This window comes from Macrosteles quadrilineatus, unplaced genomic scaffold (assembly GCF_028750875.1).
Source record: "Macrosteles quadrilineatus isolate MER2022 unplaced genomic scaffold, UCM_ALF_1.0 Scaffold_4__1_contigs__length_99947679, whole genome shotgun sequence".
NCBI classification, from domain to species: domain Eukaryota; kingdom Metazoa; phylum Arthropoda; class Insecta; order Hemiptera; family Cicadellidae; genus Macrosteles; species Macrosteles quadrilineatus.
In genome coordinates this window covers 78,735,608-78,749,647 of record NW_026542597.1, presented here as the reverse complement: position 1 = coordinate 78,749,647, position 14,040 = coordinate 78,735,608, and the positions used below count along the sequence as shown (strand labels likewise).

General features: G+C 34.9%; 2 protein-coding genes across 2 annotated transcripts in view; both read left to right on the top strand.

Moving 5' to 3' along the window:
* Positions 1 to 4,239: 4,239 nt before the first annotated feature.
* On the top strand, positions 4,240 to 9,337 carry LOC128993077 (uncharacterized). The gene is made up of 5 exons (XM_054416835.1): positions 4,240 to 4,355; positions 5,103 to 5,255; positions 6,734 to 6,929; positions 7,572 to 7,727; positions 9,269 to 9,337. The coding sequence occupies exons 1-5, from the start codon at positions 4,297 to 4,299 to the stop codon at positions 9,335 to 9,337; spliced, it is 633 nt and encodes a 210-aa protein (XP_054272810.1). The 5' UTR covers positions 4,240 to 4,296.
* Positions 7,689 to 14,040, top strand: part of LOC128991487 (dynein axonemal heavy chain 7) — an 80,017-nt gene continuing 73,665 nt past the window's right edge. Inside the window, exons 1-3 of the mRNA XM_054414407.1 lie at positions 7,689 to 7,736; positions 9,751 to 9,925; positions 10,663 to 10,828. Coding sequence (XP_054270382.1) covers positions 9,754 to 9,925; positions 10,663 to 10,828 — 338 coding nt within the window. The 5' untranslated portion in view covers positions 7,689 to 7,736; positions 9,751 to 9,753. The remainder of the gene's footprint in view (positions 7,737 to 9,750; positions 9,926 to 10,662; positions 10,829 to 14,040) is intronic.

Genomic DNA, 14,040 nt, shown 5'->3' with positions numbered 1-14,040 from the left:
GTCTGCACTAAAACTGCAGCTGTTTTGTTGAGAATGATTATGATACAGCTTTCGAGCTTAGTTTTGTTTTTAAATATTGTTTGATTGAAGTTTTAAGAAAAATGTTTAACTTAAGAAACTATAGCTAAAGGATTTGTTTATTTTTGAGTTTAATATAAAAACTATTACCATAATATAAATATAATATATTATGTATCTTTAGTTAAGGATTCAATCAAAGAAGAACTAAAGAATATGAGGTTTTAATTTGGAAACAACATAAGTTAACTGGAACTGGAAGATAAATATTGATGTTATGATAGATATTCACTAATTTTTATCATTAACAAAAGTAGTAAGACTAAGATTTACTTTACTTTTATCTCTAATGTACAAATTGGTACTAATTAAGTTTCAAAGTTTTGGTCTGACTTTAACAGAGTAATTTAGCAGTGGGGTTTATAATATTGACACTAGGCCTATGCTATGCCTTTTAATTCGGAAAGGTTTTGAAAAAAAATGAGAATCTGGATAAATATTACTTAAATTCTAAATTGAGACCTAATGTTAAACAAGGGGATCCAAACCAGGGCTGCACTTTACTTGACGTCCTACACTCATTCGATTGTTTTTTTCGATTCAATATTTTCATTCGATTCTTTCATTCGATATATCGTTTGGTTAGTTAGGTTAACCTTACCTAACTAACCAAACGATATATCGAATGAAGCAATCGATTAATCGATATATATCGATCTATATTTTCATTTGAGTGTAGGACGTCAAGTAAAGTGCAGCCCAGCAAATTTGAGCCAAGTTAACCTTAAAATTTACCCTGTTTAAGATTCATTAGGTAACTTATTATTACTGATTAACAGTGGCAGCTGGCAGATATCTCTGATAGTCTTAAAACTAAACACTTTTTATTTTGAGTAGTACTTTCACAGGTTATTAGAAGGCAAGGTGCATACACATTAATTAGAAAGTAAGGTACTTAGGTAGGTCTTTAGAAGCAAAATATTTTGAGTTATATTGAAGTAATAATAAAATGTAAAAAAAGTCTCAGCTGTTCAGATATTTTTATTTTCACAAAAAAATAGTCCCATTTTTAAATGTGTCTGATTTTGTGTTTGAATTTTATCTATAAATATTATTGAATGATAATTGATTAACTACATATTTAATTAGGTTTCAAATCACTTTATTGCCCTAAACACAAACAAATGTTGGAGTTGACTTAAGTTCCTGTAGGCCTATATTTCTACCTATTTCATATTGTAATCACAGTTTTAAATTGGTTTTCAAGCTTCTAAAAATATGAAGCGGCAAGAAGTAATGGAAATGGATTCTGTGCTGGAAGGGGAGATTAAACAATTAATAAATGCTAGACCGATCAAGCCAAAGTTTCGACCTCTTCCTGACATATCTGACATTCTTTTGAAAGATGTTTCTAAGCACCCTTTGATGACGTTTAATGTGAATGCTTTGAAAAAACATCAAGTTGATTCATATCTGTAAGTACCCATCCAAACGTGCAGTAAGTAACTTAGGCTAAATCATAATATAAATAATAATTAGACCTATAGGCTAAATTTATCTAACTTATTTAAGGAACAGAAGTAGACCTAGACAAAATTGTGATTCCATGATATATGGCTTGTAAATCAGTATGTAGTACGAAAGAATCCTTAAAACGATGCACAACATAATTGAATCAATTGATGTTCATTTCTCAACCAATTAAGTTGCATTTAAATCACAATTCAAATTATAGTAATCCAAACCCATTGAAAATAATGCCTTGTTGTTCGAACCAATATATTACCACTAGGAAAATAACATCAACACTCTGAATAGGCTTATTAAATTGCATGATTTCATTTTCAACAAAAACTATCAAATGTGTATTTTTGTTAAACAAAGCTAGGCTACCTACCTACAATAAATACTCAAGTGGTGTTTTTTAAGTTTCTTTTTACTGTACAGAAAAGAAAGAGCGTTAACAGCAAAAATCAATGAATTCGTCAAGAGAGTGAAGAAAGGTGGATGGAAGGACAAAGAAGTAAGGAAGGGGTTCGGCTTATCAATGGTTCAAGAAGGGTTGCGAGGGTACGCTAAAGAAGCAGTTGTTCAACACATACACCCAAGTTGGATAAAGAATGTCAAAAAGGTAAGAGACTAGTGTGTGATTCTATTAGTTTAAAACCACTAGAAACTTAAACTAACGAGACTTGTTTGAAATTAACAACCTTGGTTAAAATTAGATTGTCTCAACTTACAAACGAATGTTTAGTTGAATATTGCAGACAGGACAATGTGAGTTGTGGAGATGAGTTAACTCATCTAGTAATATTTACTAACCGGCTTTTTATCCAAATGACTCGTTTTCATTGTCTGAGTTTCAACTATTAGTTGCATCCATCCACGTTAGTGTAAAACTTGTTTTACAAAGCCCACTGTTTACGAAGAAGTTGCAGTCCAACCATTGCTGTTGTTTGGTTGAAGATATAAAAGTGGTTTTTGTCGAAGTAAGTATCCCATTTGCCTTATCCCAATACCCAAGTTCATTGGGCAAGAGAGTTCCCTACCAGCTTGCCAAGTATTTTGCAGTGGCTGGGGACTAAGCTGATCTTATTCATCATTGCCTCCAGGATTGATTATTGGCAATATAAATAGGTTAACACACCATACGTCATCAATCCTAAAATTAGTCTATGGCAACTAGTTTTGAAACATCAGCAGTTTCATTGTTTAGCCTCTTGCCTCTTAAAATTATTGGGACATATTTTCGTCATCAATACACAATAGTTGATTCAATATGTACACAAATTATTTACAAAAACGAATGCGCGGCTGGCCATAACACCGTGGTGACGGACACGATGCAACTGAGTGAAATCTTGTACTCCTTTACAGCAGATTTACACCTATATGAGGAACCAAGTCTAGAGCCAGGGAAGAGGATTAAGGCCTCGGGTACAACAGGAGTGGCGGGCGGCTGATGGCGGTCAGTTGGTGGTGGTCGGTTGGTGGCGAGCGGAACCTGAGCGACTGTTAAGCGGCAGTGGTGACTATGATACAAGCTGCAATTTTCTTAACGCTCATTGAATTTCCCCTATTGTAGGTGTCAGTTTAGAGATGGCAAACAGTGCAGACTCGTAGGACGTAGGGTCTATTGCATTTATTTTCATTATTTGACAATTATCTGTTAAAAAAAACTTAGTTATGTTATAAATACCATAAACCACCCATACATTAATAGGCAAGCATGTTTCTTTAAAACCTTTTATTTCAGCTCGTGTGCATCATAAGGAAAATCTACGCATACCGTTAAAAAAATATTTTCCTGTAGATGTGCAGAATCCCTTTATAAATTAAAATAGGCTAAAAATAAGCACAAAAAATGAATTCAAAATTAAAAAAAAATTAACATGGGTCAAATTGGTTGTCATGCTGGTGACAAAATAACAACAAAATATAAACATAAAATCAAAACAAATGGAAGAAATTCCAATCACATGTTTTATTTACAGCGTGGGGGTGAAAATAGATAAGTCTGTACGTATATTTTTGGTCGAGTTTTTGACCACTGGAATACCTCTAGTACTTATAAATAAGAGGTGTAGGAGACAATGTGGGTGTAACCAATTAACAAGAGGAGAAGAGTGTTTAAGGAATACCAGCATCTAATTTTATAGCTTAGAGAAGACGGCAATAGGTTCTCTGAAAGTATGAGGATATCCTTACCAACTGTTGACTTTATTTTGAGCATATTGAGATAGATAATTGAGAATAGAAGAGTATGACTGTATTGTTTACAACAAAATGAAATATGATTAATCTGAGCAGTGTTTTGGGAAAAAATATGAAACTATGAGCCCTGCTTGGCGGTGCCGCCTACCATTGCGAACCGCTCAGACGTGTCATGGGGACCTTTAACAAATTTACCTGCAACTAAACGAGATCTGATGTCAGAGCGCTGCCACTTGCCGGTCATCACTCGCTTGTATCGTACCAGAGGCCCACTTATCATAATGCTCTTATTGTTCTCTTTAACCTGCTGAGTAGTACATCCACATTCTTTGGTTCTCATTAATCATACTGTTGAGTAAGATTGGAAAATTTCAAGGTCAAAGTGTTTCTCAAAGTTTAAAATCAAACAATATTAAAACCATCAATACTCTTAAGCATTTTTTTTATAAATTTCAGAAAATTCCTAAGCACTTGTATTTGAAGTATAAAGAACTGTGTGAAGGAATATTGGAAGAAGCGAAACAAGAATACACAAATACTTTAGCTCATCGGGGGTTGTACACAATGATGCAACCGTTTGAAGGCGAACAAAGGATCCATCTTTTGACTCCATTAAAGGCTGAGTAAATATTTCTGTCAATATTGTTTTTAAAACTCTTAAAATGAGGGATAAATTTATTTGGATGTTGAACATAGACTAATCATCATCTAGTAAACAACTAGATCAAATCTAGTAACTTGATTTGGTGTGTTTTTCATATCTGCTACCAATTGAATGAGTTGATGTTGGTGAAACATTTCAATTAGAAATAAGCTAATTACTCTTTGGTTATATTATGAGAACTGAGTACAAGCAGAGGTTGAAAAATCTATAACTCTTTTAGGTTGTGACAAATGTTTGAGCTAGAAAAATAAACCATAACAGAGTATGATTAATAAATAATAAATAATAGAGTATATTTAAGCTCTGATAGAACCAGTGGTGTAGTCGTACATTTTTCAGTGTGTTTTTTTTCTATCAGAAAAACATGGGCCGTCTATTAATGTAGGGGTTTTTGAAAAAGCAGAATGGGAACACCGTTTCCTCACTTTCCTACTCCATTACACCGCTGGAGAGTAGTTAGTCCACTTGTAGTTGTGGACAAATTTATGTCAGTATAGGACGGTCTTAAAAATCAATAAGAATCCTACTTATTCAGTCATATCTTTATTATTATATTTAAGAATATAAGTCATGAGTTAGCTGTTTACTAATTGTCATATTAATACTACTTTCTTATAAAGTATTTATAAATTTATCGCAAAACCAAGACATAAATAAGAAACTAATTTTAAATACCCTGTAATTTTAATTTTTGAAATTACTTTAGTGTTGGAGGTAAAACAGAAGACTACCCAAGATTTTGTGAGAGGAAGCAAAAAATTGAAAGACGTCTATTCATAACTCATTCGTTTGTAAGGAGCATTCAGAGGAAAAGCCATGCAGCAATACCAGAATACTTAGTTGACTTTAAAACATTCAGGTAAGTTACGCTTATAAGAATACGAATAAGAAATATTTATTTCCATTGTATTGATCTTTATAAAAGAATCAGGTTTATCTTTTATGGAGTTTATAGGAAATTGGTTTATAGTGAACTATAAACTGTGAAAAATTATTCAGAAAGTTAATTTACATTTTTTAAGGGTTAGTCATTGGGTTTATAGTCCGTGAGGTTGGCCAAGGACTCTGAGGGATTAACGTCCTTTCCACCAATGCAAGCACATCGCAAGCAGGGCCCTACCTACCCCACGGCGCGTGACCCATGTGTGTGTGTGGTGTGTAGGTGAGTCTCTGTGTGTGTGAGGGCTGTAATCCCTTAGAGTCCTTCGGCTACCTCACGGACTATAGCTAGCTTGATTGAAAACATTAGAGGAATAGAAATGCTGTTTAGTCCTAAATAATGTTCTACATATTTTATTTGCTTTCTTGAGTGTAAATATTATTCTTTAACACATTCACTGCTAATGATATGTTATACTTTTATATATGGCTAAAAAACATAAACATGAACATGATTATGTATATGAAGTGCCAATATATCTTTAATTAAATAAATTGAATCATATAAATTTTGAATTAAAACATATTATATAATTGTATACATTATATTTATATACCTGCAAATATACTGATGACGCACAAGTGCGTCATTAGCAGTGAACGTGTTAAGAGGTCTCCACAATTGGCTCCACAGAGAATCACATAGTTTTAAGTTTCTTCTGATACTATTTACAGCAATCAACTTCCTATTTGTCAGGTTTAATCAAGTCCTATTAAACCAACCACAAATGTAATTACTAATTTATGTGTAGTATTTACGAGGGGTGTTTTTAAAGTTTGGGGCGTTTGTGCTTATATAGCCGTAGTTTGCAGTTGTAGTAGTCCGTAGTTTGCATTTAGGCCTGCTAAGAGGCAGCTGGCTGCTTACTAGCATCAGTTGTGAAGAGACACACAGCAAAGCGTACATGTCAGCTACAGAGCTGGCAAATGGCACAATTATGTTAAAAAATATGCCAGTAAGTGGCGAGCCACCTCATTGTGGCTAATGGCCCTTACACACACACAAATAAAACACTCCTCGTAATAATTACAAATAATACATTGTAGGTACATTTAGGACATTATTAATACCAGTACCTACTGAGTTTACACACGTAATTACTACGTACCTATTCAACTTTCTTTAAGCTGAACAAAAACCACTGTGAAAAGAAAATTTACAGTTAGAAAAAGTCACAACAATAGCTATTTTGTGGAATTGTTTTATGTATATCCAAAGAGTCAAATTATTTGGTGTATTAATTATGGTGTAATATTTTAATTAGTTTCCAAACATACTGACATCATTTTGAACGAAGCAGTCATTTATTAAATAATATTCAATGCCAATTGCTACATAGTTGTATACTGTACCATCTCTTAGTTTCTGTAATAAAGTTCTTATTCTTAATTTTCCAGAAAAGACGACTATTTTCACAAATTAGAAGAGTTAAATATCCTTATGCTGTTAGAGTTGAAGAAATCAGAAGATTTTCTGTCTAAAACTTGGTATTTGAAACTTATGGTGACATTACCGAGGAAAGTTTTAGAAGGAGTTCCAAAAAGATTACAACCGAATATAATAAGTTGTGCTTCGAACATCATCTCTCTGCAGGTAAACTTGACTAATCTTTTGTAATCTGTAATGATAACATATTGTAAATTGTAATTGTCTTATTCAGTTGTCATCAATTGGATTTCAAACTCCGAATATCAAATTGCAAATCAAAGTATAATGTTTAGAATTCATTGTTGGTGATGGTGAGTTAATGTTGTTCAAAGGTTTATTGCGGACATTTACCATCGTGATGGAAAATGTCCGCAAAAAACATTTGAACAACATAATGTTTAGCCTATTAAATACAAGATAGAATGTAATGTGAAAATTGATTCTCACTACTGTTTATTATATTTTTATCAAATCGTATAGGCCTAACTTTGAAGTGATTATAGAAACGGTTAACAGCAGAATCACACGATACTGATTAAGTGTTGCTCGGCACAGCAAAAAGCAGCAAAAAAATACAGAATCGGAATTGGTTTGAGAATAAATAATTTAAAAACTTCAATAGGTGTTTTTAGAGGGAGAGGTCTTGGAACGTCATTTTACTGTGTCGCCCCTCAAATTAAGCCCTGTTTTTACCAAATTCAAAACCATCTGACACTTTAACTTTAAATGTTTTCCCAATCTGAAAACCTGATTCTTAAAAAGAAAATAATTTCTTATGTTGGATTTACTAATGGTTCTTTTTTACAGATCACCCAGTGCATCAGTCGGACAATCTGTCATTTAAAGCAAGTTTTGAAGGATCCGTTACGTTTCCCGCAGCTCTCGCTCTCTGTTATAGTGTCTAACCAAGTGATAATGATGAACCCTACTGTTGACGATGTATTCCTCAGCTTCAGTCAATTGGTTAGAAAGGTTGGTAGAGATATATTATTTTTGGCACATTGTTGTGATTGGTCCTAGATCAGTTGTATTGTAACTTTGGTCCTAGATCAGTTGTAGAATTTTATCATTTAAATTACCTTTTCCATTATGATCTTTACAGTAAGGAGCGAGATGTTTTTATTAAAAATATATATATTCTGATCAAAAACGTTTGTAGATTTCAATGCTTTAGTCAGGATCGCAGTTTGCATGTGTCACGCTATTGCCCCGAGAAATAATTGTGCACTCCCACTTTCCTTGTCGGTAATTTCTCTTTCTTGCCCCCAACAAGCCTAAAACCTCTTGGTCTGCCGAGCCCATTTATTAATTTTAGGATTTTAGAGCTAACAACAGAAATTTGTTTTTTTTATAAGATTTTCAGGGCTGTGCGAATCCAGAAATTTTGGTTCGAATCCGAATCCGAATCATAGCTGTACAGATTTTATCGAATCCGGATCGAATCCGAATATTTTAATTAATCCCGAGTCGAATCTGGGTCGAATCCGAATCTCAAATTTACAGCCATTATCGAACCTGGATCGAATCCGAATCTGAAATTTAAAGCTGTTATCGAATCCGAATATTTAAACCTGTTCAGAGTCGAATCCAAATCCGAGGAAAGTCAGCAGTACCAATTTTCACATTTTTAGACCACATTTTCTGGGGCTGAAATAACTTAGGGAATTGCTTAAAAAAATTCTTGAAGTGGGCCAAATAAAAAAGTTATGAAATTTAGGCCTACCTATTTGAAGTTTTGAAACTAAAAAATTGGGCATAAGTTAGGCATACCACCTAGGCCTAAGTTTCTCGCTAAAAGTGATGGGCTACCAATTTGTGTAGTCTAAAACATAGGCCCAGCCTATTATACACCTCGGTGTTAATCCTCCACACAAACCTATGTCTGCATTACTATTACAAGTAACAACTAACACTGTGAGGTTAAGTTTACTGATAGCCAAGATAGGGTTCAAATGCGACCTACACTAATGTGCCTAAAGCCTAACACCAAGTTGGTCAGGTTCCTAACATGAACCAGTCAACAGCAAATCGGAGTGCACAAGTAGTTTTTTAGTGTCTAAAAAATTATATTGAAAATTATATTCAATCAGAATCTAGTAAATTTGAATATCGAATCCCAACTCGGATCTATTTCCAAGAAATTCGAATATCGAATCCGAACCCGGATCTCTTACCAGTAAATTCGAATATCGATTCCGAATCCGAATCCAGTTAAAACAGTAGATTCGTTCTCGAATCCGAATCGAATCTCTAAAAAGATTCGGATTCGATTCGTTTTTCGAACTATTCGCACAGCCCTGAAGATTTTAAAAACATTTATTCGCAACACTTATTTTCACACATATTTACACCAGAGTCTACAGAAATATGTTTGAAACTTTTGTTGGCAGTAAGAGCTGTGTCATAGTTTCCAACATTGGTTCACAAAGATACCAAAAAATTATGAACATGTCAGATTTTACATGCAACTAACAAAAAACCAATCCTTTCAATTTCCACCCTAGCTGTCCACCATTTACTTTAAGTGGGCCTCTACCATCACACCTCGCCAAAGACAAATGGACTCCTCATGAGTCGCACATTAGACCTGACAAAAGTTTTATTGAAACTCTTGATTTACGATACTGTCTCCTGGACATAGAGCAATGACGCCTTAGACCACTCGGCCATTGATGAGACTTAGTCTTTCTCCTCACTATAGTCTGTATGATGGACCTTTATCCTGACCCTTTGTCTACCTGGGACTGGCTTTGACCTTAAACCATTAGCCATAGTCCCCAGATAGACATAGATTCAGGAGGGGTTCCATCATAAAGACTATATCAGCACTGGATCACTAAGAGCCTTTCAAGCGTAGTAGTCTTTTGTTGAAACTAGAACAAATAGTAAGCGAGAGTTTGTTTATTTTAGTCTTGCATTTCATAAATTGGCATTTAGTGCGGAAAGAGATTAGTGTACCAATAACTAATAACGATGTTTTCTATAGTTAATGGGGACAGCTCAGGAACTTCCTCCTATGGAGACCTACTTTGGTTTTCCGACAAAGAACAAGTTCGTGAGAATTACTCGTAGTAACACTTTGGTGGACGATTCTTTGAACCAACTCCTACAGATTCTTGAAGACATGCTGATGCCTGTAACTGAATATGTTGAAGGCTTAGGTAAGTGTCGAGGAGAATCTTCTTCATACTTTTTATCACGAGTTGTGGTAGATAACAATGATTGTTTTGATGGGTAATTTAATTTGTCTAATCAAAGCCAGCCATTCCGAAACTGTGCAAAATACCATTTCAAAATACTTGTCACTTGTCAGACATGGAATTTTCAGATAAACTAATCAGAAAGCTAAGATGGATAGAATATTGATTACGATTGCATTAGACTTACTCTCGATGAACCTTGGGGTTGAACCTTTGTCCAAAAACAATATAAAATCAGAAGTTGATAGAAAAATAAATAGATACACGCAATCACACATGGTGTATGTAGCAGTGCTGAACTAATCTAAATAGTATCGTAAAGGAAAAGCGCACAATTTGTACATACCGAATGGATTCTGACTTTGTTTGTTTATACGACTACGGGAAAAGCAATGCATACAGACGAATGTCTAAGCCAAAGACTGGAATAGTTTTAGACCGGAATTAACTGTCGGTTTTTGGTTCGAAATTCCTAATAAACAAATCTTAACAAGAGGGACTTAACTGTAGTTATTGTTATAAAATAATTAATTAGGTTAAATTGTGTTAAGATAGCTTAGTTGATAAAGTTTTTTAAGTTTATTATAATTATTTCATAGCTCAATCTCATTCAAAAGTTTAGATTTAGATGCAAGAAAATACTTGCAAGCTTGCAAGTTTTTAGAATACTTGTTTGTAAACTAAAGGTTTTTTTAAAGGACAAACATTTCAAAATCTGTTAAAAGAACAACAGTTTAGAGAAGTAGATTATCTCTCAAGAAGAAGTGATGATATTGACAAGCTTATTGAAAAACTTGAGGAATTAAAATCGTACGAAGATATGGCAAAGAGTTTACCCGAAAATATATATTTTGATACAGGAAGGTATTTTAGTTGTACTAAGCACAATACTTAAACAATAAATACAAAAAAGTAGTTTACTTAAAGGTAGATTGGTGATTTAAGAATACAATTTTTAAAGTTTTGAACTATATATAGTATTTAAATTACGACGTAAAAAAGATATTTATTAATAACTTTTATTTAATTTGTAAAGGTTGTCTCAAAATTTGTAATTTGTACCGTGGAATTTTCGTGTGGAGAGTTGTTTTTATATGTTTTACAACATAGCATTGTTGTTTATAATTTGATCCAAACATTCCATAATTGGAATCACTGTCTTTTTGAACAAAAAATATTACCTTTATTGCATTCATGTATACAGTGGAACCTGGATAATTCGAACTTCTTTAATTCGAAATCTTCTTTAATTCGAATTTTTCCCGTGGTCCCTAGCATTTTGTATTAAAACAATGCTAAAATAACGTGGATAATTCAAATTTTATTTTGGATAATTCGAATTTTTAAGTGCCAAATCATTAAATTATTACTCTAAATATATTCAAAAATAATAAATAAAAAACATATTCCAAGCCACATTTGACGAAATGTTTGCGTTAGAACAAGTGCCAGCCCTCGCGCGCCTGCGTTTAGTCTGATGACTCATACCTCCCCTCCCGCCACCGCCCTACAGGTCATTGTACCCTACACTCCCTTCCCCTTTCTCCTCTCCCACCCACCACCACTGACCTCTTTTCAGTGTCGCATTGTGCGTGGTCTGTATCGGTTTGCGTGAAGGCCGTTACCTAACGTAGTTTTGCTGTTGTCTTAGACTTTTAGTTTCAAGTGATTACGTGTACAGTACTGTAGTTTTAACGTACCGTACTGCACTACTGTATACATTAACTTTTAGTGAGTGTAACTGTGTAGTGATCATGGCATCAACCTCATCGAAAAAACCAGGGTCTTATAAAACTTTGACATTAGCTGAAAAAGTCGCTGTGATCAAAGAAGTGGAAAAAGGAGTCAAGAAAAAATCTGAAATCGCGAAAGACTTTGGAATTCCACCCAACACCTTATCAACTTACTTAAAAAATAAACATAAAATTCTCAGCAGTGCAGAGGAATTTTATAAAGACAGGAAACGATCGCGAGAGCCAGGAAATCCGGATGTCGACAATTGTGTGCTTAAATGGTTCAAGCAGACCAGAGACAAGAAAGTTCCTGTGAGCGGTCCTTTGATTAGAATCAAGGCTGAGCAATTTGCTAAAGAATTAGGGAAGCAAAACTTTAAAGCTAGCACTGGGTGGCTGGATGGTTTTAAGGAGCGCAATAAAATTTTGTTTAAGGCAGTGTGTGGTGAAAGTGGGGCGGTGAACCTGCAGGAAGCTAATCAGTGGAAGAACGATCTGGAAGAGATGATCCAGGACAGAGACCCGAGAAATATTTTTAACGTTGACGAAACCGGTCTTTTTTTCAAATGCACGCCCGATAAAACACTTGCATTTAAGGACGAAAAGTGCCACGGGGGGAAATTAAGCAAGGAGAGAATCACGCTATTGGTTGGTGCTAATATGGATGGTTCGCAAAAGCTGCCTTTGTTGATGATTGGAAAATCGGCCAATCCTCGTTGCTTTAAAAATGTCAAGTCTAAGCCAGTAGAATATGTAAGCAGTTCTAAGGCTTGGATGACAAGTGACCTTTTTGCGAAGTGGCTAATGAAGTTGGACAAACGGTTTGTTAAAGAAAATCGACAGGTTCTCCTTTTCATTGACAATTGCACGGCACACAACACCATACCTGTCATGGAAAATGTCAAAGTGGTTTTTTTCCCAGCCAACATGACCTCTGTTGTCCAGCCCATGGATCAAGGGATCATAAAAAACTTGAAACACTTTTACAGGGGTTTGTTGGTCGAGAATATCCTGTCCGGGGAAGGAAACGCCCTCAAAATAAAGCTGGACATTTTAGAAGCATCGCGAATGTGCAAACAAGCGTGGGACAAAGTGAAGCCGGAAACAATAAAAAACTGCTTCAAAAAGGCAGGTTTTGTTAAAACCGACGAAGAAAGCGCCGAAGAAACTGTAACGGACGAAACTCTACCAATCGACGGCTGGGAGGATGTGGCACCCAATCAAACCATCTTGTACGAGGACTTTCTTAATGTAAACGAAAATGTCGCTGTGTGCGGTGAATTAACTGACGCCGACATCGTAGCAGAAGTCCTCGACACCGAGGAACAAAATGACGATGGATCGGGGGACGAGATCGTCGGGTCACCGGCCGATGAAGAAGAAACGCCAGTACCGAATGCAGCCGACGCCATGACCTACCTGAGAGAAATTCGGCGATTTGTGGAGAGCAGAAATGATGTCGGTGATGTACAGTTTAAATCATTAGATGTTTTAGAATCATTTATCATGGCCGAGAGATTAAACTCAAAGAAACAAGCCAAAATCTCTTCTTTTTTTGTAAAACAATAAATTAGATTTGATATGTTTTTTGTTTAACAATCAGTCAATACGGTCTCCAAACTTTTAGTTCTCTTTGGCCGATATTTTTCTATTTCTGTCCTGTTGTCCTGTATAGGGCCTATTTTGCTTAATATTTTGCTTTGGACTATTGGTAATCGTGTGAAGTTTGCGTGCAGTTCAGCTATTGCTGAGGACATTTTAAGGTTAGTTAATTTTAGTTTTGTACATAATTTCGTTGTCGTTTGAGCGATTGCAAGTTATTTTTATTGTATACTATTACTGTAATAGGCATTATTCAATAAATTAATGTTCAAATAGTATCAATAAAGTTAATAGTTTGAATTTAAAACGTGTTTTTATTGTTTACGGCCCTGGTTATAAGAACTTATTTAATTCGAATTTTTGGATAATTCGAAGTTTTTAGCTGGTCCCTTGAGGTTCGAATTATCCAAGTTCCACTGTACTTACATGTACTTCACTTACATTTATAACTCTTGTTTATGGATTGGTTATCCCTGTTTAGAGATGAGGCTGGTAAATATAGTATTGGATTGTTAATTAACACATTCAGTGCTGACTACATCAATTGATGTAGTCGCGCGACGAGCGCTCCAACCGGCCTACATATATTGATGTAGTTGCCCAATCCCCACTACAATTGTTCAGTATGAGCTCAGCCATTGCCGGGGAACGTAAAACCGTTGCTAGCCTATAGCTTAGAATGTGAGCTTTATTTTGGTGTAGGTTGGTAATAAAATTTCCCGTAAAATCCCGTCTGACAAT

Bases quoted from the DNA above. Each gene is read 5' to 3' on its own strand.
- LOC128993077 (XM_054416835.1), top strand. From the start codon at position 4,297: ATGATGCAACCGTTTGAAGGCGAACAAAGGATCCATCTTTTGACTCCA. The intron at 4,356-5,102 runs GTAAATATTTCT...AAATTACTTTAG, and splicing joins TTGACTCCATTAAAGGCTGA to TGTTGGAGGTAAAACAGAAG. The intron at 7,728-9,268 runs GTTAGAAAGGTT...TTTCCACCCTAG, and splicing joins TCCTCAGCTTCAGTCAATTG to CTGTCCACCATTTACTTTAA.